This window comes from Crotalus tigris, unplaced genomic scaffold (genome assembly GCF_016545835.1).
Source record: "Crotalus tigris isolate CLP2741 ecotype Arizona unplaced genomic scaffold, ASM1654583v1 scf7180000024437.13266115, whole genome shotgun sequence".
Classification (NCBI taxonomy): Eukaryota; Metazoa; Chordata; class Lepidosauria; order Squamata; family Viperidae; genus Crotalus; species Crotalus tigris.
In genome coordinates, this window is record NW_024100606.1 from 8,560,354 (window position 1) to 8,578,381 (window position 18,028).

General features: G+C 43.5%; 1 protein-coding gene across 5 annotated transcripts in view; it reads right to left on the reverse strand.

Moving 5' to 3' along the window:
- MLLT10 (MLLT10 histone lysine methyltransferase DOT1L cofactor) overlaps positions 1-18,028 on the reverse strand; it is a 175,741-nt gene that overhangs the window by 130,503 nt on the left and 27,210 nt on the right. For all 5 annotated transcript variants that reach the window (XM_039331606.1, XM_039331605.1, XM_039331608.1 and 2 more), the window contains one exon: positions 16,457-16,511. In XM_039331606.1, the coding sequence (XP_039187540.1) occupies positions 16,457-16,511 (55 nt within the window). The remainder of the gene's footprint in view (positions 1-16,456; positions 16,512-18,028) is intronic.

Sequence of the window (18,028 nt, forward strand, 5' to 3'; positions counted from 1 at the left end):
GCAAGAAATTTCTCTTGCGTTTGTTCCTTTAAAAAAGCCGAAATCTTTGCCATTTCCGCCAAATAAGACACTTTAAGAAACCATTCCTGCAATGTAGGCAAAGATTCCTTCTTCCAATATTGTCCTACTAACAGCCTCGCGGCTGTAATCAAATTTAACATCAATATAACCTCCTTTGTATCACAATCAGTAACTATACCCAACAAAAATAATTGCGGAGTAAATTTTACCCTCCTTCTAAAAATTCTCTGGATATTCCACCATATCTTAATCCAAAATGCTTTTATCTCTCTACACGACCACCAAATATGATAATAGGTAGCATCCATACAACCACATCTCCAACATTTAGGTTGTAAGTCAGGGTACATAAGAGACATTTTTTGTGGATCAAGGTGCCATCTATAAAACATTTTATAAAAATTCTCCCTTAAGTTCTGTGCTTGTGTAAATTTGACATTTCTCACCCAAATGGTTTCCCAAATGTCCAATGAAACTGGCTCACCAAAATTCTGCGCCCATCTGATCATACAATCTTTAATTAGTTCCGTTTCTGAATCCAATTCAACTAAAACCCCATAAATCCTCTTAATGTGGGTTTGTCTTTGATCCTTCACTTGCTTAATAAGATTTTCATCTTCTCTAAGAAGACCCACCTTACAATCCACCTTCCATCTATCTACTAGTTGCCTATATTGGAACCAAGAATAAATAATATTTTCTTGCGCTAACTCTTCCCGTGATTTAACTGCCAGTTTTGTCCATCCCATCTAAGTAACTGTCTATAAGATACCATATCCATTTTAGCACCTCTTTTTATTCCTTCTATCGCATGCCAAGGTATAGCCCATAATGGTACTTTAAAATCACTTTTATAATATTTTCTCCAGGTCCTAAGTAAAGAAATTCTTAAAATATGAGCTTTAAAGACCCAATCCATTTTTTTATTAAATATTAAATAGGCATGCCACCCAAAAAGTAAATCCCATCCCTCTAAATGTAATATCTCAGAGTTTGTCAAATTTACCCAGTCACTAATTAGTGTTAGAACCACCGCATTAGAGTATAATTTCAAATTCGGTACCTTGAGTCCACCCCTCTCACGGAAGTCTTGCATAATTTTAAACTTAACCCTTGGCTTTTTCCCTGCCCAGATGAATTTATTAAGGCCTTTCTGCCATTCACTTAAATTAATCTCATTCTTCAAAATCGGTAACATTTGAAACAAAAAGAGAAACTTGGGTAGAATATTCATTTTTATCACTGCAATTCTTCCCATGAGGGATAATTGCAACTTCTCCCAATTCTTCAAATCTTTCTGTACCCTAACCCACAACCTTTCATAATTATTTTTAAATAATTTTGCATTAGAAACAGATAACATCACCCCCAAATATTTTACCTTATTAACAATTTCAAAACCCGTCAAATTAACCAAAGTTTGCTTCTCCTGACTAGTCATATTTTTACGTAAAATTTTAGTCTTATTAACATTAATCTTAAAACCCGAAACCACACCATAATAAATCAGTTGTAATAAACTTTTCTGCAGAGTGAGTAGGTTGCGACAAAGTAACCACCAAGTCATCCGCAAAAGCTCTTAATTTGTATTCTTTTTTATTAACTTCTATTCCTTTAATTTCCTGCGACTCTCGGATTTTGATCAACAATATTTCCAATGTTAAAACAAACAACAACGGTGATAATGGACATCCCTGCCTAGTACCTTTCTCTATTGTAAAAACCTCTGACAAACCTCCATTAACAATAAGTTGTGCCGTTTGTTTTTGATATATTACCGTAAGAGCTTGTACTATCTTTTCACCAAAATTCATCTCTTCCATTACTCTTAACATAAAATGCCAATTCAGTTGATCAAAAGCTTTTTCAGCATCTAAAAATATCAGCCCTGCAGGAACTTGGTTGTTCTTATCTAAATATTCTAATAAATTGATAATTTGTCTAACATTATTTTTCATATATCTTCCAGTTATAAACCCAGATTGATCTTTATGCACAAGATGATGCACAACCCTCATAAGCCTATTTACTAAAATTTTTACAAATATCTTATAATCCACATTTAAAAGAGATATAGGCCTATAATTCTTTGGTAAAGTAAGATCTTGATCCTCCTTTGGAATCAATGATATAAAAGCACTACGCCATGAAGGAGGAATCTCTAGACCCTGTAAAATATCATTAAAAAGATCACCTAATGGCTGAATCATCTCCTCCATTAAAGCTTTATAATAAACAGCTGTTAACCCATCTGTACCCGGTGCTTTCCCTGGTTTCAATTGTTGAATTGCTAACGCAATTTCCTCCTTAGTAATTAAACCATTAATTTCCTGTTTCTGGTCCTCTGTCAATTTGGGAAAACTAGCCTCATTTAAGTATTTATTTATATCTAAAATTTGGACATCTCTCTACTCTTTATAAGATCTACATGAAGTCACTGGGTGAGATTATCCAACACCATGGGATAAGGTATCTCAACTTTGTGTCTCCGTCTAAGACAGACATGTCAAACTGCCAACCCACAGGCCAGATGCACCATACTGAAACCACATCACCCCATTGCTGTCGCGAGTTTGACACGCCTGATCTAAGGTGACACAAATGTTACTGGTGTTGCTTTCTCTTGGTGTCTGGAGGCTGTGGGGGCCTGGATGGGAGATCACAATCTTCACTGGAATCCTGGTAAGACCAAATGACTTTGAGTACATGGAGTCTCAGGAACCAGGAGTTTAATATATTGCACTTCCGCAAACAAATCCAGTGTCAATTAGGGGGTCCTTCTAGACTCACGATTCCTGCTTGAAGAGCAGATCACAGTCCTCGCTAGAAGAATGCTTGGAATATAATCCCCCTTGAGGTGAAATCCATCCTCACCGTCTCAGCAATATTGCACTTCCGCAAACAAATCCAGTGTCAATTAGGGAGTCCTTCTAGACTCACGATTCTTGCTTGAAGAGCAGATCACAGTCCTCGCTAGAAGAATGCTTGGAATATAATCCCCCTTGAGGTGAAATCCATCCTCACCGTCTCAGCCTTCCAAAAGAACCTGAAAACCTGGCTTTGCCAAATACCTTGAGTCCCTAAAGGTGTTCCATTTTAGAGGTGGCTTGTAGATTTATAGAAGATCCCCCCCTCCACCCTATCTACCCATTGGTTCTTTTTATCAATTTTAACATTAATTTTAAGGTTTTAATTTTTAATGTCTTAATGTTTTAATTCTGTAATTTTTCCCCTTTATTTATGGTACTATAAGCCATGCAGAGTTGCTTGGTAATGATGGATGGCATAAAAACTAAATAAATAAATATATAAATACATAAATAAATATTTGACTAAAATATTAAGAATATTCCAATTCTGAATATCTATTTAATTTGACAAAACTTCACAAACAAAACAGATAGAATCCTGCAGGATATAATTACAAAACTGAATCTAAAAGTAATTAAATGTGATCCTTTCTTATTGTTATGCAGAAGGAATATTAAAAGCAATCTAAAATCATTGACACTGAAAAGTATTGGCTAATGTTGATTAGCTGAACCCATGTTTTATCACTTTGAATATTTACAGGTATTTTAAAAGAATATCAAATTTCAGATTGCAGTCCAGCTGGTCCCATTCAATGTTCCTTCAAACAATTTAGACGTCTTTTAAATAATGAGCAACTATGCCTAAAAGCCAAAAATGGCTTGCTCTTACTAAGTTCCCTGACATTATGCTGTCATATTTCAGGATGGAAGAAAGGCTAAATTTCAGTAACAAAGGGTTTTTTTAAAAAATTATTTTCTTAAAAATTGTTACTTGCAACTTATGGCTGTCTTTCCTGGCTATGAATAAGCTTTCCATGTATACCTTTCAACAAAAAGTTTCCCAAATCTCCTGTATGATTTTTGGTTTTGGTACATCGAGTCAGTTGTGACTCCTGGCAGGTACATGGACTAGTCCCTGAAGTTTTCTTAGTAGTATTTCAGAAGTGGCTTGCCACTGCCTTCTTCTAGGTCTGAAAGAGAATGACCTGCCCCAGGTCACCCAGTGGTTTTGTGACTAAGGCAGGGCTAGAACTTACAGTCTTCCAAGCTGTAGCTTGGTTGATTAATCATTACAATCTGGTCATAAAGTCCTGCACCCACCCCATTGCCAGCAATGGAAAAAAAGTCACAATATGTCACAACACGTCAAGTGATGTTGCGAGTTTGATACCTTGCCATATAGCTAAACTGTAGAGCTTCCCTAGGCTCTAGCCTCACACTATCAAAAGGCTTAATGCTGACTAATATCACTAATCCCATACTTGACCAATCCCACATTTGAAACAGATTATTCTAATATCCAAAAGTAATAATGTTATTTCATGTACTCAAAGATACAGTATTGAAAAATACAGATTAATTCCACACCATTCACCCACTATTTCATGGTTTCACAGTAGATCTTTTAGGCTTTAAGAAAGAGTGCTATGCTTAAATGTGCAAGGGTGTATTTATGAACAGTTCCAAGAATAATGCTTAAAGCTATACAGTCTACCAAAATCCATAACTTATTTCTTTTCTACATAAGTTCTGTGATAGGATACCTCACTTTATTTACAAATCTTCACAAAGAGACTGAGAGGCTTAATCAATCTTATCATACACAAGGTGAATGCCTATGTTGAATACGTAAATAGTAAAGTTACAAAGTTAAATCTACTAACATTTAAAATGTTACTTTTGAAAATAGGAATCTTTTTCAAAATAAGTTTATAATGGTTTATTTATTTCAAAATCTACTATATGGCAAATCTTGCCTGTTGAAACTCAACATGGAGATTTTTTTTATTAAATATTAAAAAATAAAGATAGACAGACAGATAGATATTTTCTAAGAATACCATACTAATTTTGCACCAGAATTTTTTATAAATAAAAGTATAATGTAGATTTAGGGTTAGAAAAATGCTGACTCAAAAGCTAGGGTGTGACATTCTTTTTTTATAAATAAAAGTATAATGTAGATTTAGGGTTAGAAAAATGCTGACTCAAAAGCTAGGGTGTGACATTCTTTCTGTAGTTGATAATATATAAGCTAGGAGATCCCCAGTCAAATCTTAGAAAATGACAACAAAACTATTACATTGTTAAGTTGGCTTTCAACCAAGCAGATGCTTTTGAGAAATCCTGCTATAAAACTAACAAAGAATGCTGTTCTACAGCATTCCTGATCATCATCCAATTGGAGCAGATTTCAATCCCAACAAAGCCTTTGCATTTAACAAAACTAAAGAACTCACTGTGTATACTAAAGACTTCCAAACAAATTAAAAACAAGATTAGGGGGGGAGAGAGAGAGAGTGCGCGGGAGAGAGAGAGAGCGCGGGGGAGGGGGAGAGAGAGAGAGAGAGAGAGAGAGAGAGAGAGAGAGAGAGAGAGAGACAGACAGACAGACAGACAGACAGACAGACAGAGACAGACAGACAAGTTTTCCCCTTACAATGAATTTGTAAGTTTTCCTTACAATGGAGTCTCTAAGTTACATAAAAGGAAAACATGATATAAAAAGGAAAACATACTATATGGTTACTAATTTTGTCTTTCAGTTGCCATAAATGAGGATAGTTAAACAAGAAAAGGCATTCAAAATATGCAAGTTTGAACAAGACTAAAATCAACATGTTCATAGTGATTAATTTTTATTGAAATCTGGCTATATATTATCAACTACAGAAAGCTTCTGGATTTTAAATTAGAGTGAAATGTTATACAAAGAAAGATCAAGATGCTTTGCTAGTTTCTCAGATGAAAAACAATTATGCAATACTACAACATTAAGTGAAACAATTTATTAAAAGTGGACAGGATAGTAACTAAGCACACAAAAGGTGGGAAAAGCCACCACAGCCTAAAAACAATTACAAAAAAATCATCGATGCATCCTTTGCCTTCATATTTAGCAATTCTGCACATTAGATCTCTGTCCTTTATCTTTAAGATAGTTCACAATTTTTCAAGGTTTTAATTTGAACTTTAGTAATTCAAAACACACAAAAAACTGGGTGTTACAATTTTATTGTGATTTTTTTCCTGGCAAAAAAGCCATATTTTCCTAGAAAAATTTAGAATGATTTTCATGTTTAGGCATGCATTAAGAAGAGAGTTCTTAAGATATTTCTAAAGAAGAGTATCTCTTCTAATAATATAAAATTATTAACATGAATAAGTAATGTTTGATAGATCATTTATATTTCAAAATGTGTGTGCAGCCATACATGGCAAATATGTATCCCCCAGAATATCTAACAGCATATAATATAAAATGCCATCCATGTAACTTACGGAAAACACTAAAATAAAAGAGTATATATGTAGAAAAATCTCAAAAGTAAACATCAAGTTAGCCAGGTTGCAACACATTATCTGCAGCTCACTAAAGCTCCACTAGATGGCATTGGACAGATAAAAGGTGGTTTTAAAAAAAAGGTGAGAGGAAGAAAGGGAGATTATAACCACCATGCAATTTTACTCATTATCATACAAGATTCTTTGGATGGACCTGGTTTCCTTGCCCAAGAGAATCATTACCATCAGTTGGCCCATGAGAAAATTTCCTGGAGAGGTAGCAGAAAATAAACATGATCTTAAGAGAAGTCTACTCAGTTAGATTCCCCTATTACCATCTGAAGCATCATGAAAGGTAATTTGTTTTTAAATAATACCATTTTACTTTCTAAACACTCTGGGGGTAGGATAGAATTGTAATAATAAATGTATTCATTATCATCTCAAAAGAATAACCCTTAACAGATTTAAACCCATGCTTAGCTTGATTTGTCCAACTTTTTTTTACCTTTCCATATCATGTTGTTCTCACTTTTACAAAGTATCTAAAATATCAGAATATTCACAAGAGTACGTTTTCTAAAGCAAACTTCTAAAATGAGTTTATAACTCATATCATTTCTAGATAATTTAATAGATATGCATGGATCAAGTGAATTATAGACTAAAGCATGTGGAAGACATCAGATTATTATGTCTTCTCCAGGGCCATCATGTCGTTACCTTTAAGTACTTTCTAGAAATCAACCAGAATTCCTGTAGAACAGCAGAAACCATTCGAAAAACTACTGCATCCATAGAATCCAAAGGGAAAGCCATCTCAATTATCACAAAACTTGGTGCCTGAGTTCTTCCATTATAACTCCTTACAATAACAACATTCATCACAGCATTATCTCAAGCATTAACTAAATGATTCATTCATGGTATAGCAACATAGCACACATAAACAGTCATGTTTAAGTGAAAACTCTTAAAAGTAGCATTAAAAAACACCATCCATCTTTTACCCAAAGATAGAATTTGCATAAACATCCAAACCTTGCTTTGTTATGAAATTTATATTTAAAAAGGAAAACTGAATTTATTTTTATTTGCAAAGATCAGTTTGTAGGAAAAGAAAGATTTTCATCTCTTTCCACAATTTGCCAAAGCAGAAGTAGAAGATAATAATTTTAAACTAGTTTTACAGTATATCACTGAATACTTGCACCTCATTTTACACATGCAACTTGAGAATAGTTAAATTAAAGTTTCAGATGGAATTATAAAGTACATTTGGTCACATACTGTACACTAAAGAATTTCTTCATCAATTCAGAGTACAATTTATATACAGCCCTCTAACATAATACTATTCTCTTATTTAACATGTGTAACAAGATATGAATTAAGGAAAAAATGATTTTTTCAAATTTATGACCATATGTAAAATTAAACATATTTTATATTGATGAACATTTACATTATCAAATAGTATACAAAAATTTCAGATATTTTTACTATCAGAAAATTTAGTTTGTAACCTAAAAAGTTTTACAACTCATATTGAAGTCCAATTAATTGTATTATTTTTTTAAATTTTGATTTATATGGCTGTTCAACTCACAAAAATGACTCTGACCAAGTTATAAGTGGTTAAAAGCTTAAACATAAAGGAAATTAAAAAAACACTCAGACAGAAGGGGCATTGTCTTACCTGAACGCCTTTTCTCAGCATGGAGACATAGAATGCACCAATAGGTTAACTCTGCCTTCCTGCCCATTAGACCGGGTCAGCCAACTTGTCATGCCCGTCCTGGGGTAGCCACTCCCCATTCTTGACGAAGGCGAAGCAGCTGACTACAATTTGACGTGATGGCTTAATGATTTTAAAGATGGGAGTGGATTCTACGACTCTGTACTGAGAAAAGGCATTCAGGTAAGACAACGCCCCTTCTCCAGCACTGGAGACGTAGAATCCACCAACAGGACATACCAAAGCCTCACTGTCCCAATGGGTGGAAAACAGAAGAGGTCGAAGTTGTGTTTGTAGAGATTACCTGTTGCAGGACCCTCCTTCAAAGGAGGTGTCCGCAGAGGCAAAACAGTCTATCTTATAATGTCGGATGAAAGGGGAAAGCGAAGACCATGTCGCCGCCCTACAAACCTCTTCGATAGAGGACTGGGTGGCCCACGCCACGGAGGTCGCAGCGCTGAGAGTGAAATGTGCTGTGATTTGTCCTGGTGTTTTTTGTATTTGTATTTGTATTTAATTTTATTTATATGCCGCCCAATCCCAAAGGACTCAGGGCGGCGTACAGAGATTAAAACAATCATAAAACAATAAAATAATACAGTCATACCGTGAGGCCGATCATATCCCCCCCCCCCCGGGGACATCAGCCCCAGGACTGCCGGAACAGGAGTTTTAACGGCTTTCTTAAAGGCCAGCAGGGTGGGGAAGTTGATTCCACCAGGTCGGAGCCACCACAGAAAAGGCCCTTCCCCGAGGGCCCGCCAGCTGACATTGTCTGGCCGACGGGACCTGAAGGAGGACCAATCTATGGGACCTCACCGGTCTCTGGGAACTGTGCGGCAGAATGTAAGTAACCTGGCCCTATGCCATGAAGGGCTTTAAAGGTGATAACCAACACCTTGAATTGCGTCCGGAGACCCACAGGAAGCCAGTGCAGCTTGCGGAGGATAGGTGACACGTGGGCGTACCTTGGCGTGCCCACAATCGCTCTCACGGCTGCGTTCTGAACCAACTGCAGCCTCCAAACACCCTTAAAGGGTAGCCCCATGTAGAGCGCGTTACAGTAATCAAGTCTTGAGGTGACAAGGGCATGAGTGACTGTGAGTAAAGCCTCCCGGTCCAAATAAGGCCGCAACTGGTGCACTAGGCGAACCTGTGCAAAGGTCCCCCTGGCCACAGCCGATAGATGTTGTTCCAAATTTAGCTGTGAGTCCAGGAGGACACCCAAGTTGCGTGCCTGCACTGAGGGAGGTAAATTTGCCCCCCCCCAGGACTAATGATGGACCATCCAGTTGGCCTTTGGGAGGCAAGACCCAGAGCCACTCGGTCTTGTCAGGGTTGAGTCTAAGCCTGTTCACCCCCATCCAGACCCTCACATCTTCCAGGCACCGGCACATCACGTCGACTGCTTCACTGAAAGGACACGGGGTGGAGATATATAATTGGGTATCATCCGCGTACTGATGATACCTCACCCCGTGTCGCCGAATGATCTCACCCAGCGGTTTCATGTAGATGTTAAAAAGGAGGGGGGACAGGACCGAGCCCTGAGGCACCCCATGATCGAGGCGCCTAGGGGTCGATCTCTGTCCGCCCGCCAACATCGACTGCGAAAGCCGCTGAGAGGTCAAGAAGCACCAGGATAGAGGAATGACCCCTATCCCGGGCTCGCCAGAGGTCATCGGTCAGTGCGACCAAAGTAGTCTCAGTGCTGTAGCCAGGCCTGAAACCAGATTGAAAAGGGTCCAGATAATTAGTTTCATCCAAGGATCGCAAGAGTTGGGACGCCACCACCTTTTCTACAACCTTCCCCACAAAGGGGAGGTTGGAGACGGGACGAAAGTTCTTCAAAACAGCTGGGTCCAGGGAAGGCTTCTTGAGGAGGGGCTTCACCACCGCTTCCTTTAAAGGTTGCGGGAAAGACTCCTCCATCAAGGAGGCGTTGATTATCACCTGGAGCCAGCCTCGTGTCACCTCCCTACTGGCAGAAACCAGCCAGGAGGGGCACGGGTCCAATAAACAGGTGGCGGCATTCATTGCTCTCACGGCCTTGTCCACTTCATCAGGGGCCACAGGCTCAAACTCGCTCCAGATAACATGACTAAGACCAGCCCCCGGCAACTCGGCTGGCACTGCCCAGTCGGAGTCCAGATCTCTCTGAATCTGAGAGTTGGTAGAGAAAGTGATTGATACACTTCCGCAATGCAATGTCTGATCCACCTGCCTATGGTTGAGGCGGACACCTTCTGTCCACTAGAGGTATGGCGAAACAAAACGAAGAGAGCTTCTGATCTGTGTGAGGGTGCCGTTCGCCTGATATAATGTCGTAGTGCCCTCTGGACATCCAGTGTGTGCCACTGTCGTTCCAGGGCATGAGACGGGTTGGCACAGAAATCCAGTAGGACGATTTCTTTGGCCCTATGGAACAGGGTGTTAACCTTGGGGATAAAGGTTGGGTCCAATTGGAGGACCACCCGGTCCCTATGGAAGGTGCAGAGATCCTCCCTGACCGACAGAGCCGCGAGCTCGGAAATGCTTCTGGCCGAGGTTATAGCGACCAGAAAGGTTACTTTGAGGGATAGGGCCCTCAGAGTGCCAGACTTGAGGGGTTCGAATGATGCCTTGGTGAGAGCCCAAAGGACCCGTGGTAGCTCCCATGAGGGGTACCTGTGAACCACGGGCGGTTTTGCATGGAAGGCGCCCTTAAGGCACAAATCTTGGGGTGCTGTGCCAAGAGAACTATATTGGCGCATGTGAGTACAGTGGATAACGCCGCGACCTGTCTGCGAATGGTGTTCGATGCTAGGCCCCTGTCCAGGCCATCAAGCAAGTATTCTAGTATGTTTGGAACTGTTAGGCCCAAGACATCAGGTCTTCGCTTCTCGCACAAGTTGCAAAAATTTCTCCATATGGAGTCATAGATGCGGTTAGTTGCTGGTCAGCGGGATGCTTGGATCATGGAGATTACTCTTAGCGGGTACGATTCCTTGCTTGGTGTTCAAGCGCCAGGCAGCTAACTGAAGTCATTGGGGTTCTGGGTGTTGTAGATCCGCCCGGCTGAGTGACACTTGGTCCGGGGGTATCTTCCATGGGGGGGACCTGGAGAGATTTACCAGGTCCGCGAACCACAGTCTTTGTGGCCAGTGTGGGGCTACGAGTATGATCTCCGCCCACTCCTGCAATGTCTTGCGGATGGTTGCCGGGATCAGCGGAAGAGGAGGAAACGCGTAAAGTAGTCCCCTTGGCCATGGGCAACATAGGGCGTCCGTTTCCTCTGCCACCGACTATGGGAACCTTGAGAAGAACCTTGGGAGTTGGGCATTCGTCGGGGATGCAAACAAGTCTACAACTGGTCGCACAACCCTCTGTGTTATTTCCATTAATAGGTCCGGATGCAGACTCCATTCAGTGTGATCCACAGTCGACTTGCTTAGGAAGTCTGCTTGTCTGTTTGCCTCCCCGGAAATATGCTCGGCCCTAATGGAGGCGAGGTCTTCCTCCGCCCAGTCCCCCAGTGCTTGGGCCTCTGTCATGAGAGACCTGGATTGGGTGCCCCCCTGACTGTTCACATGTGCCTTTGCGGACACATTGTCTGTGAGGACTAGTATGTGTTGTCCCGCTACCCTGTTTTGTAATTGTCAGAGAGCTGGGTATATGGCCCTTAACTCCAACCAGTTGGTGTTGTTCCAGGACCTCCCAGGACCATTGGCCCTGCACCTACATGGACTGCAGATGCGCCCCCCAACCAAACAGGCTGGCGCCCATCGTAAATGTGAGATGGTCGGGTTCCTTGAAGTGTGACCCTCTGACTAGTGCTGGCAATGACCACCACTTGAAGGACTGTAATGTTTCTGGAGGGACCCTTACTCGTCTGTTGGAGGAACTGAGTTTCAGCCTCTGGAATGGAAGGAGGAACCATTGAAGGTTCCTGGAATGTAGTCTCGCCCAGGGCACTATTGCTATGCATGATACCATCTTCCCCAGCAGTTGAGAGAGTACGACCAGGGGAACTGTTCGTTCCCTGCGTACCCTAAGGACTAGGGAATGTATGGCTGTCGCGACGTTCCTGTGACAGATAGACCTGCCCCCTAAGCGTGTCTATGATTGCACCTAAGTGTAATAGGCAGGTGGCTGGTCTGGTCTGACTCTTTTGAACGTTGACTGAGAACCCATGCTCCTGTAGGATTCTGATTGTCAATGCTAGGTCCGATTGCGCGACCTGTGGGGACGATGATTGGATGAGAATGTCGTCCAGGTGGCACTAGACGCGACCGGTATCATTCGTAGGGGCGCAGCCAGTACTGCCAGGATCTTGGTGAAGACTCGTGGGGCTCATGAGAGGCCAAATGGCAGTGCCCTGAAGTGGAAGTGGTGTCCCGTGTAGCAGAACCTGAGGAACCGTCGGTGACTGTGGGTGATGGGGATGTGAAGGTATGCTTCCGTGAGATCTATGGATGACAGGAAGTCACCATGTCATATGCTGCCCAAGATGGAGTGAAGGGTTTGCATTTTGAACTTTCGATGGGCGATATGATGGTTCAGACCTTTGAGGTTTAGGATTGCCCTCCATCCCCCCAAAAAACTTGGGAACCATGAATAGGATGGAGTAGAAATCCCATCCCTGGTTCCCCACTAGTATCTGCTCTATGACTTTTATTTCTAGGAGGTGTCGAATGGCCTCTTGCATGAGGTTGCTTTTGGTGGGGTTCCTTGGCTTGGGGCAAGGGACAAAGCGTTCTGGACGGTTGGATATGAACTCCAGGAACAAACCAAGGCGTATGGTTTGCCAGACCCAGGCATCCGTAGTGGTGGCTTCCCACTGGTGGGTGAAATTTGCCAGTTTGCCACCTATGGGGAGGGTCGTTCGGGAGTAATTTGAACCTTCTGTAGGGATGATTTTCTCCCTGAAAGGGCCGCTTGCTCTGGGTTTGGGTCCGGACCTATCCGGTTGGCGGTCTTGCCTGGGAGTGAAAGGAGTTTAAGGCCGGGATGGCTGGGAGGGCTGAGAGAAGCTCGAGCCCATTCCTGCCCAAAAGAACTGCCTGAAGGCGTATGGGGTTGAATGCCTGTCAGCCCGCTTGCTGGAGTGGGCCAGGACCTTCCGCTTGTTCTTATTTTCGGTCAGTTAAGAGTTCAGCGCCTCTCCGAATAGTTGCCCACCTGATAGAGGGCCGAGGCTAGGCGCCACTTAGCCTTTGGGTCAGTTTGCCAATGTCTGAGCCATAGCATCCTGCGAGCCGAGACGTTGGATGCTATCGCTCTAGACGAGAACCTGGCCGCATGCAATGTGGCATCAGAGACGTACTCTGATGCTACAGCAAGCTTGCTCAGGTCCTGTTGTGTCCTTACCTCCTCCTGAGGAAGTCTGGCTTGGTGTTGCCGAATCCAGAGTAGGGACATTCTTGCAAAAAAGGATGCGCAGGTGGTGGCTCTTACCGCCCATGCCACTGCCTGGTGGGTCCTGCGGAATGTGAGTTCCCATCTCTTGTCGTCGGACTTTAATACCTCTGCCATATCTCCCGACACTGCTGACAGGGAAAAGAGGAAGCCAAAGGGCTCTTCTACCATTGGTACCTCGAGGTCCTCTGACTGTTCTGGTGTTGTACTGAACAACTTCTTGTCAGATCCCCCTCGGTGCGGGGAAAGTGCCCGGTGATGCCCATTGTTTCTTAATGGTACTCCGGAAGAGTGTCAAATAGGGAACGTGGTGTTGAGTACCACGGGCTTTAGGAACAATGGATCTGAACCAGGCAGTGGTTCTGGTTGCGGGATATGGTCTGGCCCAATGTTGGCCGTTGAACTGGCTCTGCAGAGCAGAGGCAGGAAAAAGGCAGGGTTGAATACCCCTCCGAATGAAAGAGGATCTGGAGGAGGGTCCTCCTCCTCCCACCATGACATGTTGAGTTGATCGTCCTCCATGGGGGAGGATTCCCTACTGTGGAAGGACCGTGACGGAGAGGAGGAGACCTGATACACGGCTTCCGCTGGTTGGGACTTGGGGGAGCATGGCCATCACGGATTCGGTTCTCGGTCCATGGTTAGTCCTAGCAGCCATCATCCTGTGGAACATCTGCTCAATTAGAGCTTGTAGACGATCCTCGGAGGGGTTGGTCTCAGATTCCGCCTCCCTAAGACCTGCTGCTATGGGTGTGAAAGTGGCCTCAGGGATGGAGTGTGCAATCCGTGGAGCCTGTGGTCCCATCTCAGAGCCCTGGGGGGACCCCTCTGGGAACCATACTCCTTGGGTGGAAGGTCCCAAGGGGAGGTCAAAGGATGTATCCTCTATTTGTTCCACTTTTGCCTTGGCCTGTTTTGTGCCTTGGAGAATTCCCTCTCCAGGGCCTGGTGCCTTCTGCTAGCCTGTTTCTCCGCCAACTTGGAAGGTTTTCTTCCAGAAATGGACTTGGCCTTTGCTTTGATCCTGCCTGCCGCCTCCTGTTTGGAGGATTTTTGTCTTTTGTGGCTGGTGGGAGGGGAGGTGATGCTCAGGAGTTGAGGCAACATGGACTCCTCCATCCTGGGTGAGCTATCTCAATGGCCCGAGAGGGAGCTCTGGCAGGGGATCAGTTGGCGAGATTGGCAAGCAGGTGTAGCAGGGAATGGTCCTCCCGCTCTCCTGACCGCCTGACCGGTAAAGGAACCGCTGCTGTCCCACCCCTTTGGGGTCCGGCCCTTTTTACGTCCACTCGGTTGCAGCGGACGGAAATGAAATAATAGGGAGGTGCGGTCAGGGTAGGTGCACCAGGGTTGGACAATGTCTATTTGATTTTTTTTTTTTTTGGTAATTTGTTTATTTATTTATTTATATTATTTACTTATTTCATTTGCTTATTTTATTTATTTATTTATTTGTCTATTTTTTGTGTTGTAATTGACCATCATGTGAGAAGAACTGGATGGAATGAATCATGGGGGGGAGGGAGAGCAGCGACGTAATGGGATTACTCACGCTGTCCCGACCGGCCTTGCAGTCCTCAGCCCTTTGGCTGGCTGAGTTGCCCCACTTGATCCGGTAGTTAAATTGGATCCGGCAGTTAAAAAGGGCACTAATGCTGGCCTGAGCAACCACGCAGTCCTCAGCCTTTTGTCTGTCTGAGCTTCCTCAAGTTAAAATGATGACCGACTGACTCCGTGTGAGACAAGGTGAAGGAGAAGAAAGCGGAAGTGTCCTCTGAGTCTGCCGGTGATTCAGCGCAAAGAGGGAGAGGCCTCCGCCCTCACAGTGGGAAATTTGAGGGGAAGAAGGTGGAACGGATGTGCCTCCTGATGCTCCCACATGTCCCGACTTCAAAATGGTGACCGGGGCATCGCCGACAAAGATCCAACCAATTAAGTGGTCTTGGAGGGAAATCGTAAGGAACGATTCCCAGGAGCAGCAGCCTCCGATCTATTACGGTGAGGCTCCTCGAGTTGGGGCGATAGAGGCTGAATCTCCCCGCCCCTGAAGCTCAGCTGGCCCTCTGTCGTTCCATAGCCACAGAAGGAAGGATGGAAGGGAAATTCCCACCCACCCCCGTTCAGAGAGGTTCCGTCTGCAGCACTGAGCAGCTGGATAGGAATTTCCTTTAGAGGAAACTAAATGGAAACAGGAGGGAGAATGAATGGGAAATCCCCAACCCCCAGGAGATTCTGCTAGCCTCCGACTGCAGCGCTGAGCAGCTGGAGAGGGATTTTCCTTAGATCAGTGGTTCTCAACCTGTGGGTCGGGACCCCATTTGGGGTCGAATGACCATTTCAGAGGGGTCGCCAAACCACGCAGTCCACCATTTTTTTCCTTTTCCCTAGCTGTCCTACTCCCTCTTATTGGTGGCCACACCCACTTGGGGGTCACCACAACATGGGGAACTGTATTATGGGGTCACGGCATTAGAAAGGTTGAGAACCACTGCCTTAGATTAAGCTGAGGGCTCAGCTATAACTACGGGTCTGGGAGGGAGAAGACCATCTCCCCAAGATTTCCACAGGTTATTTCACACAGCGCTAGTCCAGCACTGCAGAAATAACTGTGGAGTGAAATGAGTAGAATCCACCAATATTTTGGTCTCTATTACCTGCCTTAGACCGGGAGCCAATCTCTCATATCCGCCTGGGCTGAAGACCAAGTCAAGAATGGGGAGTGGCTACCCCAGGACGGGCGTGACAAGTTGGCTGACCTGGTCTAATGGGCAGAAAGGCAGACCCATTGGTGGATTCTACCTCTCCAGTGCTGGAGAATAACAGAGTAATTAAGGAACAAGCATTGCATATTCTATTCCAGATATTTCACTTCTAGACATTTTTGTATATTACAGAAACAGAACTATAGAAAAAGAGGTAAGCCATTATTTAAAATGTAATTTCATAAGCAAAGAATTTTAAAGAAAAGTTTTGAAATACTTACCACCACCATCAGTCCTCTTTAAAGCACCATCCTTGTGAGGGCACAACTCACATTTCTAAAGGAAAATAAACACAATTATGAACGACAAAAGAAAAACATAATGTATGAAATATCTTTAACTTGTAATTTAGTTTTTCCAGTTAGGCAAAAGATATTAGTAAGATAATTTTTCATGCATTAAAAACCTTCTTTTGCTTTAATCAGAGCTCCATATTTCCTTATGATTGTTACTAATTCCATATGAATTTACACTGATCCATGGGAGATGAGAAAAATTTCTGAAGTCTTTTAATTTTGTATGTACAGGTAGTCCCAAGTTACAAATATAATGGAGCCTGCCCATTTCACTCGTAACTTGAAAACTCGTGGGAGTGAATCTCTCCTCTCTGCCATGGTTTCTGCCTTTGAGTGAAAGGAGTTTCGATGGAAGCTCCTGGGTGCCCATAATATCATGCGAGTTCAGGCATCAATCCTCTTTTACAGAGAATGGGAGCCTGAACTCTTGCGGTGTTTGCTCCCGCCCCAACTCCTTTCCACCACTGCCGGAACAATTTTCACCAGGACAGAGACCTTGGGGAAACTGGAAGCTCCGTCTGCATGCAAATGCACACTTAGAAACGGAGCGAAACACCGTTTCTCAAGTGCCCCACTGGCAGCCATGAGAACTTCCAGTCTCCGTCAAATCTTCGTCCATGTAAAAAGTTTGAGCGCCTATGGGGCACTTGGAAACCAAGCATTTGCTTCATTTTCAAACACTCCATAGAACACTGAAACACTTTTTATCTCAACAGAGATCTGACAAAGACTGCAAGCTCCGTATACCTAGAATGGGGCACTTGAGAAACAGAGCAGACAGCTCCGTTTTTAAGAGCGCATTGGCAGCCTCGTGGAGCTTCCAGTCTCTTTCAGGTCTCTGTTCAGATAAAAAGTGGTTCAGCACCTATGGAGCACTTCAAAATACAGGGATTGGCTGTATTTTGAAGTGCTCCATAGGCAGTGAAATACTTTTTATCCGAACGGAGACCTGAAAGAGACTAGAAGCTTTACGTGGCTGCCAATGCGCACTTAGAAATGAAGATGGCTCCATTTTCCAAGCGCTCCATTCCAAGCATACGAAGCTTGGAGTCTCTGTGGGTTTCCATTTGGATAAAAAGTGTTTCAAGCCTATGGGGCATTTGAAAACTCAAGCCACTGGTGGCGGTAGCCACCTGAGCTGCCATGATCCTATCTCTCCAGCCACCCAGCCACACCCCCGACCTACTCATTGCCTGGCAGGCCAGTTGGCACAAATCTTAACCGCTCTTCTCCTTGTCATCCTCCCTACTCAAGCAGTGGCAGCAGCTTGAGTTTCTTGCCTCCATCCGAGTGGAAAATAGCAGACACGCAGCAGCGGGATTGCTCTCAATAAGGCCAGCGCAATCAAGCAAGCAGCACACATGGGTTTTTTGAGAGAAATCCTTCTGCTGCATCTCCACTTTCTTCATTTTGGACTGTGCTGAGAAACTCAAGCCGCTGCTGCCGCTTGAGTGGGGAGGACAACAAGGAGAAGAGCGGTCAGGATTTGTGCCAGCC